The 15302-nt window shown below is 59.4% G+C and overlaps 1 protein-coding gene across 5 annotated transcripts; it reads left to right on the forward strand.

The window, feature by feature from the left end:
- Positions 1-174: 174 nt before the first annotated feature.
- On the forward strand, positions 175-10108 carry ARRDC2 (arrestin domain containing 2). 5 transcript variants are annotated; one of them, XM_074851939.1, is made up of 10 exons: positions 443-579; positions 740-1360; positions 1445-5259; positions 6308-6374; positions 6523-6670; positions 7032-7134; positions 7420-7676; positions 7986-8145; positions 8442-8593; positions 8684-10108. In XM_074851939.1, exons 3-10 carry the CDS (start codon positions 4407-4409, stop codon positions 8735-8737), a joined length of 1794 nt encoding a protein of 597 aa, XP_074708040.1. In that variant the 5' UTR covers positions 443-579; positions 740-1360; positions 1445-4406; the 3' UTR covers positions 8738-10108. The 5 variants fall into 5 exon arrangements, with proteins under 5 accessions (XP_074708042.1, XP_074708040.1, XP_074708041.1 ...); XM_074851940.1 differs by having other exon boundaries at positions 740-764; XM_074851937.1 differs by having other exon boundaries at positions 740-5259.
- The last annotated feature ends 5194 nt before the right edge of the window (positions 10109-15302 follow it).

Below are 15302 nucleotides of genomic sequence, written 5' to 3' on the forward strand. Positions count from 1 at the left end.
AAGTCACGTTATTTCTCGATTGGTTTAAAAACACGTCGCTTGTCTCTGCGGCCCCAGCCTTGGCACAGCATCAACCTCACGCACGTGAGGTCAACGCCAAAACATCGCTGCAAAACAGGGTCTCAGTCCAACCCTGGGGAAGATTAAGTCTGCAGGGTTGGGCCAGTTAGGGGCAGGGATAAATTAGGGGCTTTCGGTGTAGCCTTTGCTCTTTCCTCCCCTCCCTGGAGGGCTGCGCAGCCGCCTGTCCCGCTCACCTCAGCCCAGGCAGCGACCAGCCTCCTGGAGCTGCCGGAGCGCCGGGGCCACCAGCGATGCAGCCCCCGGGGCGCGTGCGGAGCTTGGCGGTGGAGCTGGAGGGTGGGCAAGTGTGCGGCGCCTACGGCAGCGGGGAGCTGCTACACGGCCGGGTGCGGCTGGAGCTACGCGGGGCGCTGCGCCTGCGGGCGCTGGAGGTCTACGCTCGCGGACGCGCCCTCGCGCACTGGCTGGAGAACCACAGCGTGGGGCTCAACGTCGTCTACCATGACTACACGGCCTCCCAGACCTTCCTGAACCGCCGCTGCCAGCTCATCCCTGGTAAGGCTGGGGCATGGGGCTGGTTCTCTGCTCCAGGGCGTGGGGTTGGGACCCCCCTTAGGCTGCAGGTACCCCCACGTGGGTGCTTGTCAACCCAAGCAGGGTTGTCCCTCTTGGACACCCTCTTCTCACCTTTGGTTTCTCTGCTGCTGGTTTCTAGGAGGCTGCCTGCAAACTCGGGCCGGGTGAGCATGAAAGTTGTGGCTTTTGGTCTGTTTGTGCAGGGAAGTGCAAATAGAAGTGTCTGTTCGCAAGTGTGGAAAGAGCACTTAGTAGTTCAGTAAATATTTATTTTCAGTTTCCTGATGCTGGGACTGCATGCCCAGCTGGCACATTGCTTAGATCTAGTGCAAGAGGACATGTCACTCGAATTCTTTGTGTAGTTGGGGTGAAATGATCCAGAGCCAAGGGGTATGGGACATCTCAGCTGTCCATCCTCTCACTAACTCTGTCTTTTCTTAGGAAAGTGCATGTCTTTTATCCTCCCCTCCAGTGATAGCGTTACAGTCATGGCTCTGTGGCTTTTTTCCCCCCTTTCCCTGCTTCTGATGGCCTTAGTGTTGCCTGGGACACAGTGCTATGTGCTGCCCAGCCCTGGAGATGGCCGTAGGACTTCTGACTCCTGCTGAGGGCATTTAATTGTGTCAGTGGCCAAGTGCAACAGAAAATGGTGCCAGCCCTAGCTGGCAAATGTGGAGGTTGCAGGAAGAAACTGGATTGATGGAAAGAGGATGTGAGCTGCCTTCCTGGAGGTGTTCTTGTCCCTGGACCGCAGTGGGAGGTCATACTCTCTATTTCTGGATGTCTGTCCCTTGCCATCTGCTCCAAACACCTGCATTACTCCGGAGTTTCTGTCTTTTGGCAGTGTCTCTGCCGTGCTGCGCCTAAAGATGGCCCCTCTGCAGCTGCAACTGTGCTAAGTGCCCCGATTACAATTAAGGACATGGGAGAAGCCCTTGCCCTGAACTCCAGCAGAGAAGGAGCTGAGCACTTGGTCGCCGCAGTGTTTGGATGGTGGCCGCGTTAGCTGTGAGGTTACAGGATGAGTTTTATTCCCCGTGATCCCCGCAGTGAATGTCTGTAGGGAAGCCACGAGCTGCTGCGAGCATGTTTGGATTTTTCTGCTGGGATTGTGTACAATAGAAGCCCCTGGAGCCACCTGGAGAAGGGCTCTTGGCCAGGGGCTGGAGGAATTGCACGAGCTGCTCGGCCTCGCCAGCACCCTGCACTCCTGTAGCTCAGAGCTGATGGTTTCTGGCCCTCGCCTGCTGCACGGGGAGAGTTGAACTGGGCTCCTTGGGGAGCAGAGAGCCTCGCCAGAACTTGTGGGCTGGGATTTTATTGTCTCTGTCTATATGCAGATTCCTTTCTGCTTTGTGAGAGGGACACGGGCATGTGATCACACGAGGTGGAAGCTGCGGGCTGGGGAGAAGTGCTGTTCTGCAGCCAAAATCGCTTCCTTTGGATCCTGCTGGGTCCTGCTCTGTCCCACTGTCCCCAACGGCAGCGTCAGGACCTTCCTGATGTCAGCTGGCGAGAAGCTGCTGAAAACGTGCCATCATCTGAAGGTCCCTGTGACTGCTCCCTTCTTGTTGCTTCTTGGTGAGATCAACTGTGTCTGCGTGGTGTTTAAAAAATGCAGGTTTTGTCATGGTAACAAGGCAGTGCAGAGGAGGGAAGCTAGGCAGAGATAAGAGCCCTCCCTTCTGCTCTCTCCTGAGGTGTGAGTTTATCTGCAGTTTCCTGGCAGGGTGGTGAGCGCTGGCACTGGGGTGCTGTGCTTTGAGACAAGAAAAAGGGTGAAAGAAGGATGTTCAGACTGTGTGGCAGGGCCATTAAATGTATATTGTGTGATCCATTTAGATCAGGAGCAGGAAGAGAGGAAAAGATAGGGGTTTAATGGGCAAAGACAAGGCAAGGAAGGCCCTGGACTCTTCTGCATGAGGTGATGTGAGAGCCCTAGGAAACAGAACTGCTTTTTGTGCAGTGATCCCTTCTGTCCGAGGGTCCCGCAGCACTTCCCAGAGGTGTAGGTCCTGCCCTGGCGAGAGGCAAACATCTAGAAGCCATTTTATTTTCATGGAGACATCCAGGAGAGTTATGGCACATGGGTTCAGAGCACGTCAGGCTCCTGTTCCATTGTGGGGTGGCCCTCGATCAGCACCTGAATCCTCGTACATACGCAACACTCGCAAATCCGGCAGGGACGGAGCTTATTCCTCAAGCCGGGAGCATGCGCTTGTGCAAGGCCCCGTGTTGTCCCATCTTGTCCCCATATTAGGTCGGGGTAGAGCTGCTGACTCGATTTTTTTACCTGCTGCATCCCCCTCTCTCTGGCTTTCCAGGGACCCTTGTGCTGCTCCAGGGTCAGTGGGAGAAGCCACCAGGTCCCAGCAGCGGGTCAGGGAAGGAGAAGCCCCTTCTGAGCTGGGCAAGGTGTCAGCTCCTGTTGGGACCAGCTTAAGCCTGGCCAGACTCTAGGTGGGGCTGAAGGGTTGGAGATCTCTCCTGCACCGAGCCTGGCCTGGGTTTCAGTTGGGTTTGGGCGCCCAGGAGCATTCTTGAGTGGAAAGCCCTTGGCTGTGGCCACACAGCCCCTGCACCTGGAAACCCAGGAGAGAGGAGAGACCCTCTCCCAGCGCTGGGGTCCCAAAGAGGTCAGAGAGGGGCTTCCCACCCCCCGTGGAGGCACCGAGGGGTAGCTGTGGACATCTCGTGCAGCTGACATGGGAGGGAGGTTTGCAGAGATTCTCATCCCGTGGGTGAAGGCTGAGTCACGGGCTGAGGGGTGTGTGCTGACAGGCGGGAGGAGGGAGATGCCAAGCGCAGGATGAAGCTGCCTCAGCCCAGCTGAGGCTCCGGCCCCTCTCGAGAGCCCCACCACCTCTAATGTCACCGTGCATGGCCACGGGGACACCAGGCACCTTCCCAGAGCTGGCGTCACCCGTTAACTCGTGCTGTGACATGCCTCCTTTCCTTCTTTCCCTCTCCCATTGCTGCTGAGCTCCCTTTACAGCCTTTGCTATGATTCATGTTTGCTTGTGGCAGCAAATGGTCGTGCCCATAAAATAAAACACGGTCCCCTTCCCTTGGGGAGGGAGAGAGACAATTCCAGTTAGCCTTTGGAGACAGCTAAAGCTTTGCAAGGCTTCAGCCCAGCTCATTTTCGGTGGCTGAGATCAACCCAATTCAGCACAGCAGGTCCTGCCCAGCACAGCTGGGAGCAACTCAAAAATCCTCAAAACTTTGGTGGCCAAGTGCTGAGTAACATTTTTAAGGCCTGTTTTGTCTTATCCCCAGCCCGTACCCAGGGTGGAGAGCTCTGGTGCTCTGCAAATGTGACAATTGTGATTAGAGTGGAAATTTCTAAAGCTGTGTTAACCCTTTTGGGGGGGGCGTAGACCCCTCTCTCCTCCCTTTTACAACATTTCGGGGTGCTGCTAATGGTGATGTCTGCCCTGAGAATCACCAATTCCCAGTTTTCATGCTTTTACCCCAACTGGGCACCGGCAGCAGCAGATGCTGCCGACAGAGCGAGTCCCCACGCCGTGCCTGCCCACGCAGGTGTCATTTATCGCTGGGTTTTGAAGCAGCACCCCGCAAACCCCACCACGAGCTGGTAGCAAAGCAGCGCTCGCCTGGTTAAAAAGCGCAGGGAGGATGTATTGCTCCCGCTGTAATTGCACAAGCTGAACGGGAGCCAGTTCTTGATTTCTTAGAAATAAGTGAAGCGATGTCCCAGACCAGTTTTCCCTTCGTCGCCAGCTGGCCCGGCCGCTCCGCGTGAGGAGCCCAAATCCAGTCGCAGCCTGTTCCGACCCCTGGGAATGGCTCTTGGGAAAGGCGGGATGTGGATCCGCACGCGGCCTTCGGCCTGCGGGAGCTGGAAGGGGAAGGGGCTGCTGCTCCCAGGGACAAGTCGGCCGCTGGCGGGGACCCTGGGAACGCAGATTTTGGCCGGTGCCGAGTCCAGGCCGTTGATGGGACGGGACCGCGGGGTGGGAGCCGGAGACGGGTTTTGGGGGGCACTGAGCAACACCGTAACAGAGCGGGGGTTACCCACGGTGGGGCTGGCAGCACACAGCCCCGGGAACCGACCCACTCCCGGCCACGTTCCCGTGGGCCGCCACGGTCCAGACACCCATCGGGATGTCGCGGGGCTGCCCGAGGAGCTGGGGAGCCACGGGCCGATCCCCCCCAACCCCACGGAGCCGGGAAGAGGAGGGGGGGGGGGGGGGGGGGGGCCGGCCTGCACATGCTCGCTGCCTTGTTTTGCAGCGCCCGGCGGGGCCGCCCCGTCCCGTCCCGTCCCGCCCCACCGGGGCCGCCCCCGGGCGCGCCGGGCACTTAAAGCGCGGCGGGCGGCAGCGGGGCCGGGCTGCGCCGCGCGCCGCGCTCTCGCCATGATCTTCGATCGCCTCAAACGGTTCTTGATCGTGCTGGAAGGGACGGAGCGGGACTCCCCGGCCGCCTTCAGCCCCGGGCAGGCGGTGTCGGGCCGGGTGGTGCTGGAGCTGGCGGCGGCGGCGCGGCTCGGAGCCCTGAGGCTGCGGGCGATGGGCGCTGCCCGCGTTCACTGGACCGAGTCCCGCAGCGCCGGCTCCAGCACCGCCTACACGCAGAGCTACAGCGACCAGGTGGAGTTTCTCAGCCACCGCGACACGCTGTTGGCACCCCCAGGTAGGGCACCCCAATACCCGCCCCCCCCCCCAACACCCCCCCACCCCAGTGCAGCATCCCCGAGGTGCTCTGAGAGTGGGGGTGAGGGTGTCCTGGGAGACCCCAGGGGCCCAAATAGTGCATGTGTGGGGCAGCCAGGGGCACCCCGGCTGCTAGGTGTGTGACACCCCAACCACCTGAAATCTGGGTGCATGGGGCAGCCTGGGACACCCCGGCTGCTGGGTGCTCCAGACCCCCCAACCAGCTGGAATCTGGGTGCTTGGGATACCCCCGCTGCTGGGTGCATGACACCCCAACTGGCTGGAATCTGGGTGCATGGGGGATTCCCTGGCTGCTGGGTGCATGACACTCCAACTGGCTAAAATCTGGGTGCATGAGGTGCCTTAAGGTCTGGGGACTGGGTGCACAGGCCCCCCTCGACACCTCAAATGCTTGAGTGCACCCTGAGGGTCCTGGGGTGTGCAGCTGGACTCTGCTGCTGTGCAGGACACCCTGGTTGGGGACTGGTCACACACAAGGCTCCCCTTTTGCTGTGGGTGCTCCCTGGCATGGACGGAGTGCTGGAAAACTCCTGCGGAGGTTCAGGAGCTTTTTTTGAACAGGGGGGTTGGACCAGATGATCCCCAGATGTCCCCTCCAACTCCAGCCACTCTGTGTAATGCGGGCAGGATGGGGGTGCACACCCAGGGGGAACTTGGCTGGCCTCCTTCCCAGAGCTGCTTCGGGCTTGGCCGGGCATCTCCAAGCTCCTTCTCCCGAGCCACAGTGCAGGGTGGCTGCAGGAGGAAGCAGAGCCCCCCCCCGCCGGGGAAGCTGCCCCCGGGTCCTGCGTGCCTGGAGACATGTGGAAAGCAGAAAGTGCCCATCGCCCACGGGACTTGTCTTGTCACAGCTGTGTGATGGCTGCTGCAGTTTAACCCTGGCAAAAATATTCCCCCTGCCATCGTGCTGCTCTTTTGCCATCTATTGTACATCTCCGCCACCAGTTTGCCCAGAGAGGAAGTTCTGCAGGAGAGAGATAATAGTCTTAAATCTGTTTTGCCCGCAGACAATGGTGAGGTCACCGTCCTGCAGGCAGGAAGGCACGAGTTCCCCTTCACCTTCCAGCTCCCCGAGTAAGTTGACGTTTTTTTGTTGGCTTAATGCAAAGTGGGAGAGGAGCCGCTTGGTGTGTGACATAGGTCCTGGGAGGGGGGACAGGGCACCTCGAAAATGAGATTCTTCCAGCAAATCCTTTCTAAACTGCTCGTTGCTTATACACAGGACTCTGGCTACCTCCTTCGAGGGAAAGCACGGCAGCGTGCGCTACTGGGTGAAGGCCAAACTGCACAGACCCTGGTCGACAGTGAAGAAAGTGAAGAAGGAGTTCACAGTGATTGAACCCATCGACATCAACACGCCTGCGCTGCTGGTGAGCTGCCCCCTGCTCCGCCTTGGGGAAGCGGCACCCAAAACTTCCCCGGGAAGCCCCTGGGGAAGGTCTCTGCCTCCCCTCTGGCATTACAAAGCAGGCCTGATTTCCAGAGGGAATATTTGTCCCGTCCCCCCCCCCCCCCCCCCCGTAACTTGTGCCCTCCAGCGTTACCTGGACCGGGCAGAGGTCATCTGTGCCTGTTTAGTTTTTGAAAACTTTAACACATTGCGACAGCATCTTGCATCAGGTACCTAAGAAGTTGCTGATGCTACCTGACAGGCTCTCAGTGCCAGGGAGGTGCTTGCTTTGAGTTTGATCCTTTCTTTACTAAACAGCTTAAATATTTCCCTTTCTCCAGGCTCCCCAGGCAGGTGCTAAGGAGAAACTTGCTCGTGCCTGGTACTGCAATCGTGGCCAGGTTTCTGTGACTGCCAAGATTGACCGAAAAGGTTACACCCCAGGTGAGACAACGTGCTGGTGCCCTTGAACCTCTGCGGGCCCTGGGGTAGACCCCAACGGGAGGGGATTTGGGGTCACTGGGAGCTGGGCTCTTGATTTCTGTCAGGAAATCAGTCAGAGAGCTTTAGTGAGTGCACCTGATGTGTGCAGACTCTTCAGGACGAGTTTAAACCTTGTGTCTGCAGTGCCAGACAGCCTGAGCAACCCTCGGTGATCCTATGCAGAATTTCTTGAGGCAGGACCGGGCTCCATCTCCCTTCCTCTGACATGTGCGTCTGTTTTGGTAGGTGAGGTCATCCCTATCTTTGCTGAGATCGACAACTGCACAACCCGAGCAGTGGTGCCCAAGGCGGCCATCATCCAGACTCAGACCTTCATCGCTCGGGGCACTAAGAAGCAGAAGAAGTCGGTAGTGACCAGCATCGTCGGTGACTCCATCGCAGCGGGGAAGCGGGAAGTGTGGCACGGGCGGGCGCTGAAGATCCCACCAGTGGGTCCGTCCATCCTCCAGTGCCGCATCATCCAGGTGGAATACTCCCTGAAGGTGAGGGACCCCCCAGGTGGCCCAGCTTGGTGCTGAGTGTTCTCCTTCTCACCAGAGCTGTGCTCATCGTGCTTTGGGCTAGTGCAGAGATTTTTGGGGGCTGGTGATTTGTATGAGGCCTTGGGTTCTCCCTGTTGCCCCTCATGCACAGCACAAGGGCTCGTGCAGGAATGTTCTCATCCCCCTTTGCACCCCGCTGCAAGAATTCCCTCCTGGCCAGCTTGAGCCAGTGCTCTGGGGAGATATCTGCCCCTCTGGACTGGGAAAACGCCAACAGCTGAGCTTCCCTGCTGTCTCCTGTCTCTGAAGGTTTGTGTGGATATTCCTGGGACGTCCAAGCTGCTCCTTGAACTGCCGCTTGTCATCGGAACCATCCCGCTGCATCCCTTCGGGAGCCGCACGTCCAGCGTCAGCAGCCAGTACAGCGTCAACCTGGACTGGCTGAGCAGCATCCCGGAGCAGCCGGAGGGTGAGCGTCTCCCTGGGGCCTGTCTGGGTGCTGCAAAACCCCCTGCTCAACCCGCTCTGGATAGCGAGGCTCAGAGCAAGTTCTTAACTGTGCCTTTTACTCCAGGACCAGCTTTTGGTGCTTTACTTAATTTTTTTAATTTTTTTTTTTCTGGTTATGGTGTTGCATCTCCTGAGTTCCTTCCCCAGGGAACTGGGAGGGTTTGGGAAATAGTGGCTTTGAAGCCCTTTTACCTGCGTGTCTCCTGTTAATGGAGAGTGTTTCCTATTCCTTGATGAATCTCTTCTTCTCTTCAGCTCCCCCTGAATACTCAGCGGTTGTGTCCAGCCCAGAGGCCGAGCAGAGCCTGGCTCCGCCGTGCCGCAGCGAACTCGGCGGCATCCTGGAAGGTCCCTTCTTCGCCTACATCCAGGAGTTTCGCTTCCGACCACCTCCGCTCTACTCGGAGGTAACAAATCCCCCTGGGCTGGGAGGGCTGGTGGAGATGGCCGCGCTGTACCCACTGCTGAGGTTTTTGACTCTAAACTTGACTTTGCAGATTGATCCGAACCCCCCTTCAGACAACATCCGTCCACGCTGCATGACCTGTTGAGAGAAGCGCATCGGACGCGGTTGGCAGCGTGGCAATCCCTTGGGATGAAAGCTTGTACCCTCGCAGCACTGGGGTCTGGAAACGGAGACGTGGCGGCCGTGAGACCAGAGCTCCTGCAGCGCCGAGACCCCGGCTCCGCTCACTGCCCTCAACTACTCCTGTCGTGACTGTCCTACGGACCGACACCGAGCGCCGTGTCGCGGGCTCGCGCGTGGGAGGAGAACACGTGAGACCCTGCGCTGTGGAGCGGCTCCACGTGTGCTTGGGCAGGACGCCGAGGGTTAATAACTGCCCCAGGATTTTGGGGTTCAAAGTGGGGGGATATTTGCTCTCCCCTTGCCTGCAGTGGTCGTGCTCTGACAACTCCTGTTGTGGAAAACAGGAGCTTGGAGGTATTTCTCAGGATTACTAGAGAATATTTTATTGTTGCTGGGGTTTGAGTCCTATGGCGATGCAGGCACAGCCCTTCTCCTGCAGTAGCTCACCACAATTGCAGTTCCTGGTGAAAGTTAAAGGCCTTTTTTTGGCCGTATGAAGCAGAGACTTCATCCACTGCTGATAATCTTTGCCACAGCCTGGTGATGCCTGCAGGGAGAATGGTTTGAGCTAAATACTGAAGCTGGAAAAGCTTCCATGGGCTGTTACCAGGGCAGAGGACTCAGGGGCTGATTCTGTGATCTGTGGCAGTGTTTTGGTGCCCTTTACCAAGAACAGGAAAGCTGCTTCTTGTGTGTCAGAGCCAAACCTGCACCGTATGCTGATGCCTCCCCTGTGATGGGGCTGGAACCAACCCCCAAACTGCCGTACTGCCACGGGGGTGCTCGAGCCGTGGCTCTGGCATCTCCCGGGAGGCCGAGGAGAGGAGAAGGAAGCCCGGTCCAAGGCTGGTGACAGCCACAAATGCTGATGGAGTTGAAATGAGTCCCTCAGGGCCACGGGTCCTGCTCAGGATGGGCTCAATCCTGCACCCGTAGAGGGGTCGGTGGCCCCGGCGCGGTGAGGACGCAGCAGCGACCTGCGCTCGCCGGTGTGGGAACCGGAGAGCCGGGTGTTGTAGCGGGAACCGCTTGAGCGCACACGTCGGGGGCTGACCCCGCTCGCTCTGGCGTGACCTGAGCAGAGTTTGGGTGCTGAGGACCTTTGCATTCCCTCGCTGAGACAATCCTGCCCGCGGGGCTGCTCGCTTCCCCGCGCACAGCCAGGGCCGAGCGTGCCTCAGCCTCCGCGCTGCGGCCGCGCTCCGCTCGCTCGGGATTGCTCAGGCGACTTTTTGTATCTGTGAACACTTTTGTAATGACCACCCTTGTCTCTGTTCTTTTTGTACAACTTTTTGTTGGGGAATTTTTGTTTGAAATAAATTCTTTAAACCCAGATGTTGCCTGGATTTTATTTTTTTTCATTTTCTTTCTGCTTCCCATTGCCCCGAGCTGTGTAGTCACGTGGCTGTTGGGATTTGGGAGTGCTCCCTCCCCTCCCCTCATCACCCTACAGGCACCCAGCTCCACCCTGTACCCAATCCCACTCTGCACTGGGATTAACTGGGTCGCTCAGCCAGTGCTGCTCCCCAGCAGGATTGGCCCCCCTGTGCTCTGCTCCCCCCTGCTCTGCCTGGATGTCGGGCAGTGCTGAGCGCGATGCTCCGGGCCGTGCCCTCGGCTCCTCCACCTCAGTGCAGGTTTGACCCTTTTCCCATCACCAATTTAGCAGGGCCACGAGCCATCCTGGTGTATTTTTCCACACTCCCTACTTGTGTCCGGGCTGTTGGAGGACAGACACACGCTCTCAGCCTGGCAGGGAGCAGCAGGTCCAGCTGGGAGCTGGGACAGTGCCGTGGTGGCTCAGCCATTCCCGAGGAGGGTTGGGCTCAGCACCACGCTGTGCTGGCTGGGAATGGAGCAGGAAAGCTCCTTCACCTGCTTCCGTGGCCTGGGATTTGGTTTTTAACGGCATTTCAGTGCTCCACATCTCTGCTGAGCGCAGCAAATCTGGCAGGGCTTGAGTCGGGGCTTTAGTTATGTCTTCCATAGATTGTGCTAGTTAAAAATATTGCCGCTGGAATGTGATTATTTTTTTTTTTGGCCCCCCCTTTTTTTTTTTTCCCTGTTGTTTAATGAGTTGCTCAGGGTCGCGGCTGTGCTGGAGCACGTGCTCCCATGGTGGGCCAGGCCCTTGGCAGCAGCCCAGCGAGATGACTCGTCCCCATGTTTGCCTGCAAGAGCCTGGTGCTCATACAGCCTTTATTCAAATCTGATTTTTATTTGGCATCCCTGGCTACACCAAGTAACCTTCCTCGGAAGAGGATTAAGTTGCCTCGCAGTGAATTTGTTTGCGTCCTTGTTCGGGGAGGTGCGTGCCCAGATCTGCCGCTCGTGGTAGCAGCGACTGGTGCTGCGTGGCCTCGCGGTTTGGCCACGCTGGGGCTTTTTGGTGACATCAAAGAGGACACGAACCGCAGCGCTGCAACCCCCCCTGCTTAAAGATGCCTCTGAAGGAAACCCTGTGATCAGCCCCCCCCAGCCACCCCCTGCCACGCTGCGACAGGGCACAAGGGAGCCATTCTGTGCCGGCAAACGCCGCGTGGCAGAGATGGCCGGGGGCTGCGGATCAGACCCCGATCATCTGCCCCGGCCGCACAAGGGGATGCTTATTCCCACGGCCAGAGGCAGGGGAGAGCCGCTGAGCACCCCGTCCGTCTGACTGCACCTTTCTGGGAAAGCACGTCACACCATGACGGGGACAGCCACGGGGACAGGCCATGCCAGGCTGGGGAACCCAACGCCGGCGGGCACCGCTCCCGGTCCCCACGTGGGAGGGATCTTTCCAGCAGGAATTCTTGTAAATGCCTCCAGGTTTTTCTTGTAAAGCCAGACAGTAGCTCAGCAAGGCGGGGGGAGGCACGGCCGGGGGAGGCACGGCCGGTCTGGGTCTCTTGCCAGCAAAAGGCTGCGCTCCTGAGTCCCAGAGGGACTAAAAATACCTCGTCTGGATATTGGGAGCTGAGGCGAGGCACGGACCCCCCCAGGCAGCACTTTCACAACCGCTGGCAGTGCCGCCGGTGCTCCCTCCAACCTTCTGCTGTTTATCTTCCCCAGCTCCAAAGTCCTTATTGAGCAGCCCAGGGCTGTTCTCCTCTTTATTGGCATGGGGGGGGGGTTGGGACATGAGGGGGCTTCCTGGGGGTCTGCTGAGCCAGGACGGCCCCGTGGCCTGTGCAGCGCTGCTGGTTGCGGCACAGAGACCCGATGCTGGGCAGGAGGTGTGTTACACAATTACAGTGCCGGGAGTATTTATAGCTCTTGGCCCCGCGCGTTGGAAAATGCTTCCCAGACCACCCAGCAAAATCCGCTCCTCGCAAGGGGCACGGAAACTCACCCCCACCCCCACCCCGCCTCTGCTCCTCTCTCTTTTCCTTTTTGCCCTTCAGTCCCAAAAATGTGGGAGCCCTCTGCCCAAGGCACTGTGGGGCCAGGACCCCCCCACTGCACCTCACGGCTCTGCGGGGTGCTGGGACTCCCACTCTGCAGCTCAGGGCCCTGCAGCCCCTTTCTGCAGCGTGTCAGGGACTGCTCCTTCCCCCTGGCTCTCCCTGTCCCCGGAGGATGCTCAGTCCCCGCACAGTGGCCGTGGCCTTCACTTGAGGCTGTTGTCCTCTGGCAGACGGTCAGTGGCCGGGGCCCAGCACGGCCATGCTGTGGGGTGGGTGACATGCGAATCTCGCGGCCGTCCCGGTGCTGGCAGGGACAGAATGTGCCGGCGCCGGCGCAGCCTTGCGAGGGCCGGGGATTAGCTGCGCGGCTGCCGCCTCCCTGCCCGGGCACCCGTCCAGCTCCCAAAACAAGCGCTGCCTTCCCCCATCCCAGCTGGGCTGAGCCTCATGGGGTGCAGCTCACCCCAAAACACCCACCCCAGGGGCACCAGGGACTGGTCTGCTTGCAGGTGGGGGGTGGTCAGTGATGATAAATCTGAGTTTTGCCCGAATGGGTGTTCCCCATTCTGTCCCCGTGATGGGGACGGGGTCGATGCACTGCCCAAATTCAGCATCTTTGTGGCTGGTGGGACGCTGGGCTCATCCCCCAGGGAGCAGCGAGTCGGCGCTGATGGGTGCTCAGGAGCACGGGGACCTGCTCATCCCTGGATTATGGGATGTGCTGTGCTAGCGAGTCCCTGAGCACCCTGGGGACACACACACGGTCCCCAGCAGCCCTGGGCCTTGCTTTGGTTTTGCTCCAACCCCCAGTGCTGCGAACAGCACAGCCTGGCCGCGGCAGCATCTCCGGGGGACCCCCTTTGCACAGCGCTGGCAGAGCTCTCCCGGGGTGCCGGGAAGCAGCCGTGCACCCCGACATGTCGGGGCGGCATCGCGGCCGTCCTCCGCTCGCTGACTCAGCCGCCTCTTTGCAGGAGCCGCTCCCACCCACGAAAACCACAGGCAAAGTCCCCGCATCCTGCGCTGGGGCTTTCCCCGCCAGCTCGACAGGAATCGCAGCTTTTTTTCCTGGAGCAGCGGCTGGGCCGGTGCAGGCAGCAAACGCCTCTGGGCGCAGGGGAAAAATCTGGAGAAAGCGGGGTTGGTTTATGCCAAAAACCGGGGTCTGAAGATGTTGCACGTGCCACATGTCCCATCCCCTCGGAGCATCGTGCCAGTGCTCACCAAGACACCCCACAAGCCCCGATGGTGGCGGGTGCTACCGGTGCTGGGTTTGCCGCAGGCTGCCGGGAGCAAACCGCTGCCTTTATTCACTATATCAAACCCAACCCCTTGTTTTTCTGGGGCCAAACCCCCCCATTTGGGGTCCCTTGCTGTGCGGCTGCCCGGCTCCTCACGTGGTCACTGCTCCCTCCCTTGGGCAATGGAAAATTTTTATGACTTTTTGACTTTTATTCTGTTGTTTGGGAGCGAGGAAGGGGCTGGGCACCGCGCACAAACATGTCTATGTATAAACAGAGGGGACTGTGCGGGGGGATGGAGCCGCCGGCACCAGGTGCCAGCGAGGACCATCCCCACCGAGCCGGGTGTCCCCTCTCCCGCCGGGATCCCAGTGCAGCATCCCAGGCTCAGCAACCCAGAGCTGTCCCCACGGGGACGCAAATATTTTGGCTTTGTTCAAAAAAACAACAACACTAAAAAAAACCTCCCCCCCTCCCGAGCCGTCCGACGGCAGCGCATGATGTGTTGGCACACAAACAGGGCGCGTGGGGCCGGCGCTCGCCCAGCCGGGGCCGTGGCACGGCTCCCACGCCGTGGGATCTGCGGTGACACGGCCGTGCCCCGTGCCAGGGACGTGGCACGATGGGACTTTGCTCCTCACCCCGGCCATGTTTGCCATCACTCCCGGCTGCTGCTTCACAAGTTGTGCCAAAACCCTCGTCCGGAACGGGGTGCTCGTCCTGTGCCACATTTCGGGTGACGTGGCACGGTGGCATCTCCCTGACCACTGCATCTCCCCGCAGCTAAAACCTTGCTCGCGCAGGACGTTCGGCACCGGGGAGGACGTGAGCGGCACCGCTGGCCTTGCCGGTGGGGACGCAGCCGTCCCCAGCTGAGAGGCGAGGAGTGGGGGGCTGTCACCCCTGCTGCTCCCTGTCCCCTGCCATCTCGGCCCCGCTCCCAGGGCAGCTCCTGCGACGGGTCACCCTTGGCAAACCCCACGGGTCCAATCCCTCCTCTCACTCCCCAATCTCAAACTCTCAAAACCAGGGTTGTGCACCATTTTTTCTTCCCCTTTCCCTCCCACCTATCTGTCAAGAAGCAGCAATTTTGAGCTGGTTTCAGCAAAAAACCTTGGGCCAAGCCCAGTTTGGGGAAGAAAAATGATCTGAGCCAACTTGCAGGGATGCTCCTGCATCACCAAGGCGCTTGCAATTAACCCCCCCTCCCCGGGCCAGGGATGCTGCACCCTCCTCCCCATTTACTGACCTCATTAGCAAGCCTGCACCCAATTACTTTTAAATGCAAGGGTTTATGTGGAGCAGGGAGAGGGCTTTTCATGCTGAGCAGCTGTGTAAATGCCACCATATCCCGGCCCAGCGATGCCGGCAGCGATAGCCGGGGGGGCCCAGCTGGTTGGAGGTGGCTGTGTCGGGCAGCGCCGGCGGGGAGGGCGGCTGCGACACGGTCGGACAGTCCCGGGGGGCCCCGAGCCGGTTTGCTCCGCTTTCCCCATGGTTTTGTGTGTGAAAAAATGAGGGAGAGTCAATCTGCTTGCAAGGGGCTGGTAAACACTGGGAGAGCAGATCCGGGGAGGGGGGGGTTTGCTCTTGGTCCTGTATTTATTGCTGCAAAGCTCAGCTGGTTGTTTGCTCCAGGATCAGCCCTTTCCCTGCATGCACGGATGGGGTTTTGCTGCAAAAATGAACTTTTGGGGGGGTTCTCTGGTTCCTCCCCAGCCGGCTATCCTTAGCTCAACCCCAGCCGCCCACTGGAGCAAAATATGTTTACGCCGCAAACCTCCGGACGGCTCCGCTGCCAAGCGGGCAGGGGAATGTGTGTGCCGATAAGGGCGCCGCGTCCTTTCCTTCCAGATCACCCGATAGCCGGGGAAGCACATGGAGGCAGCCGCCTGGC

The sequence above is a fragment of the Strix uralensis genome, chromosome 27 (assembly GCF_047716275.1).
Source record: "Strix uralensis isolate ZFMK-TIS-50842 chromosome 27, bStrUra1, whole genome shotgun sequence".
Lineage (NCBI taxonomy): Eukaryota > Metazoa > Chordata > Aves > Strigiformes > Strigidae > Strix > Strix uralensis.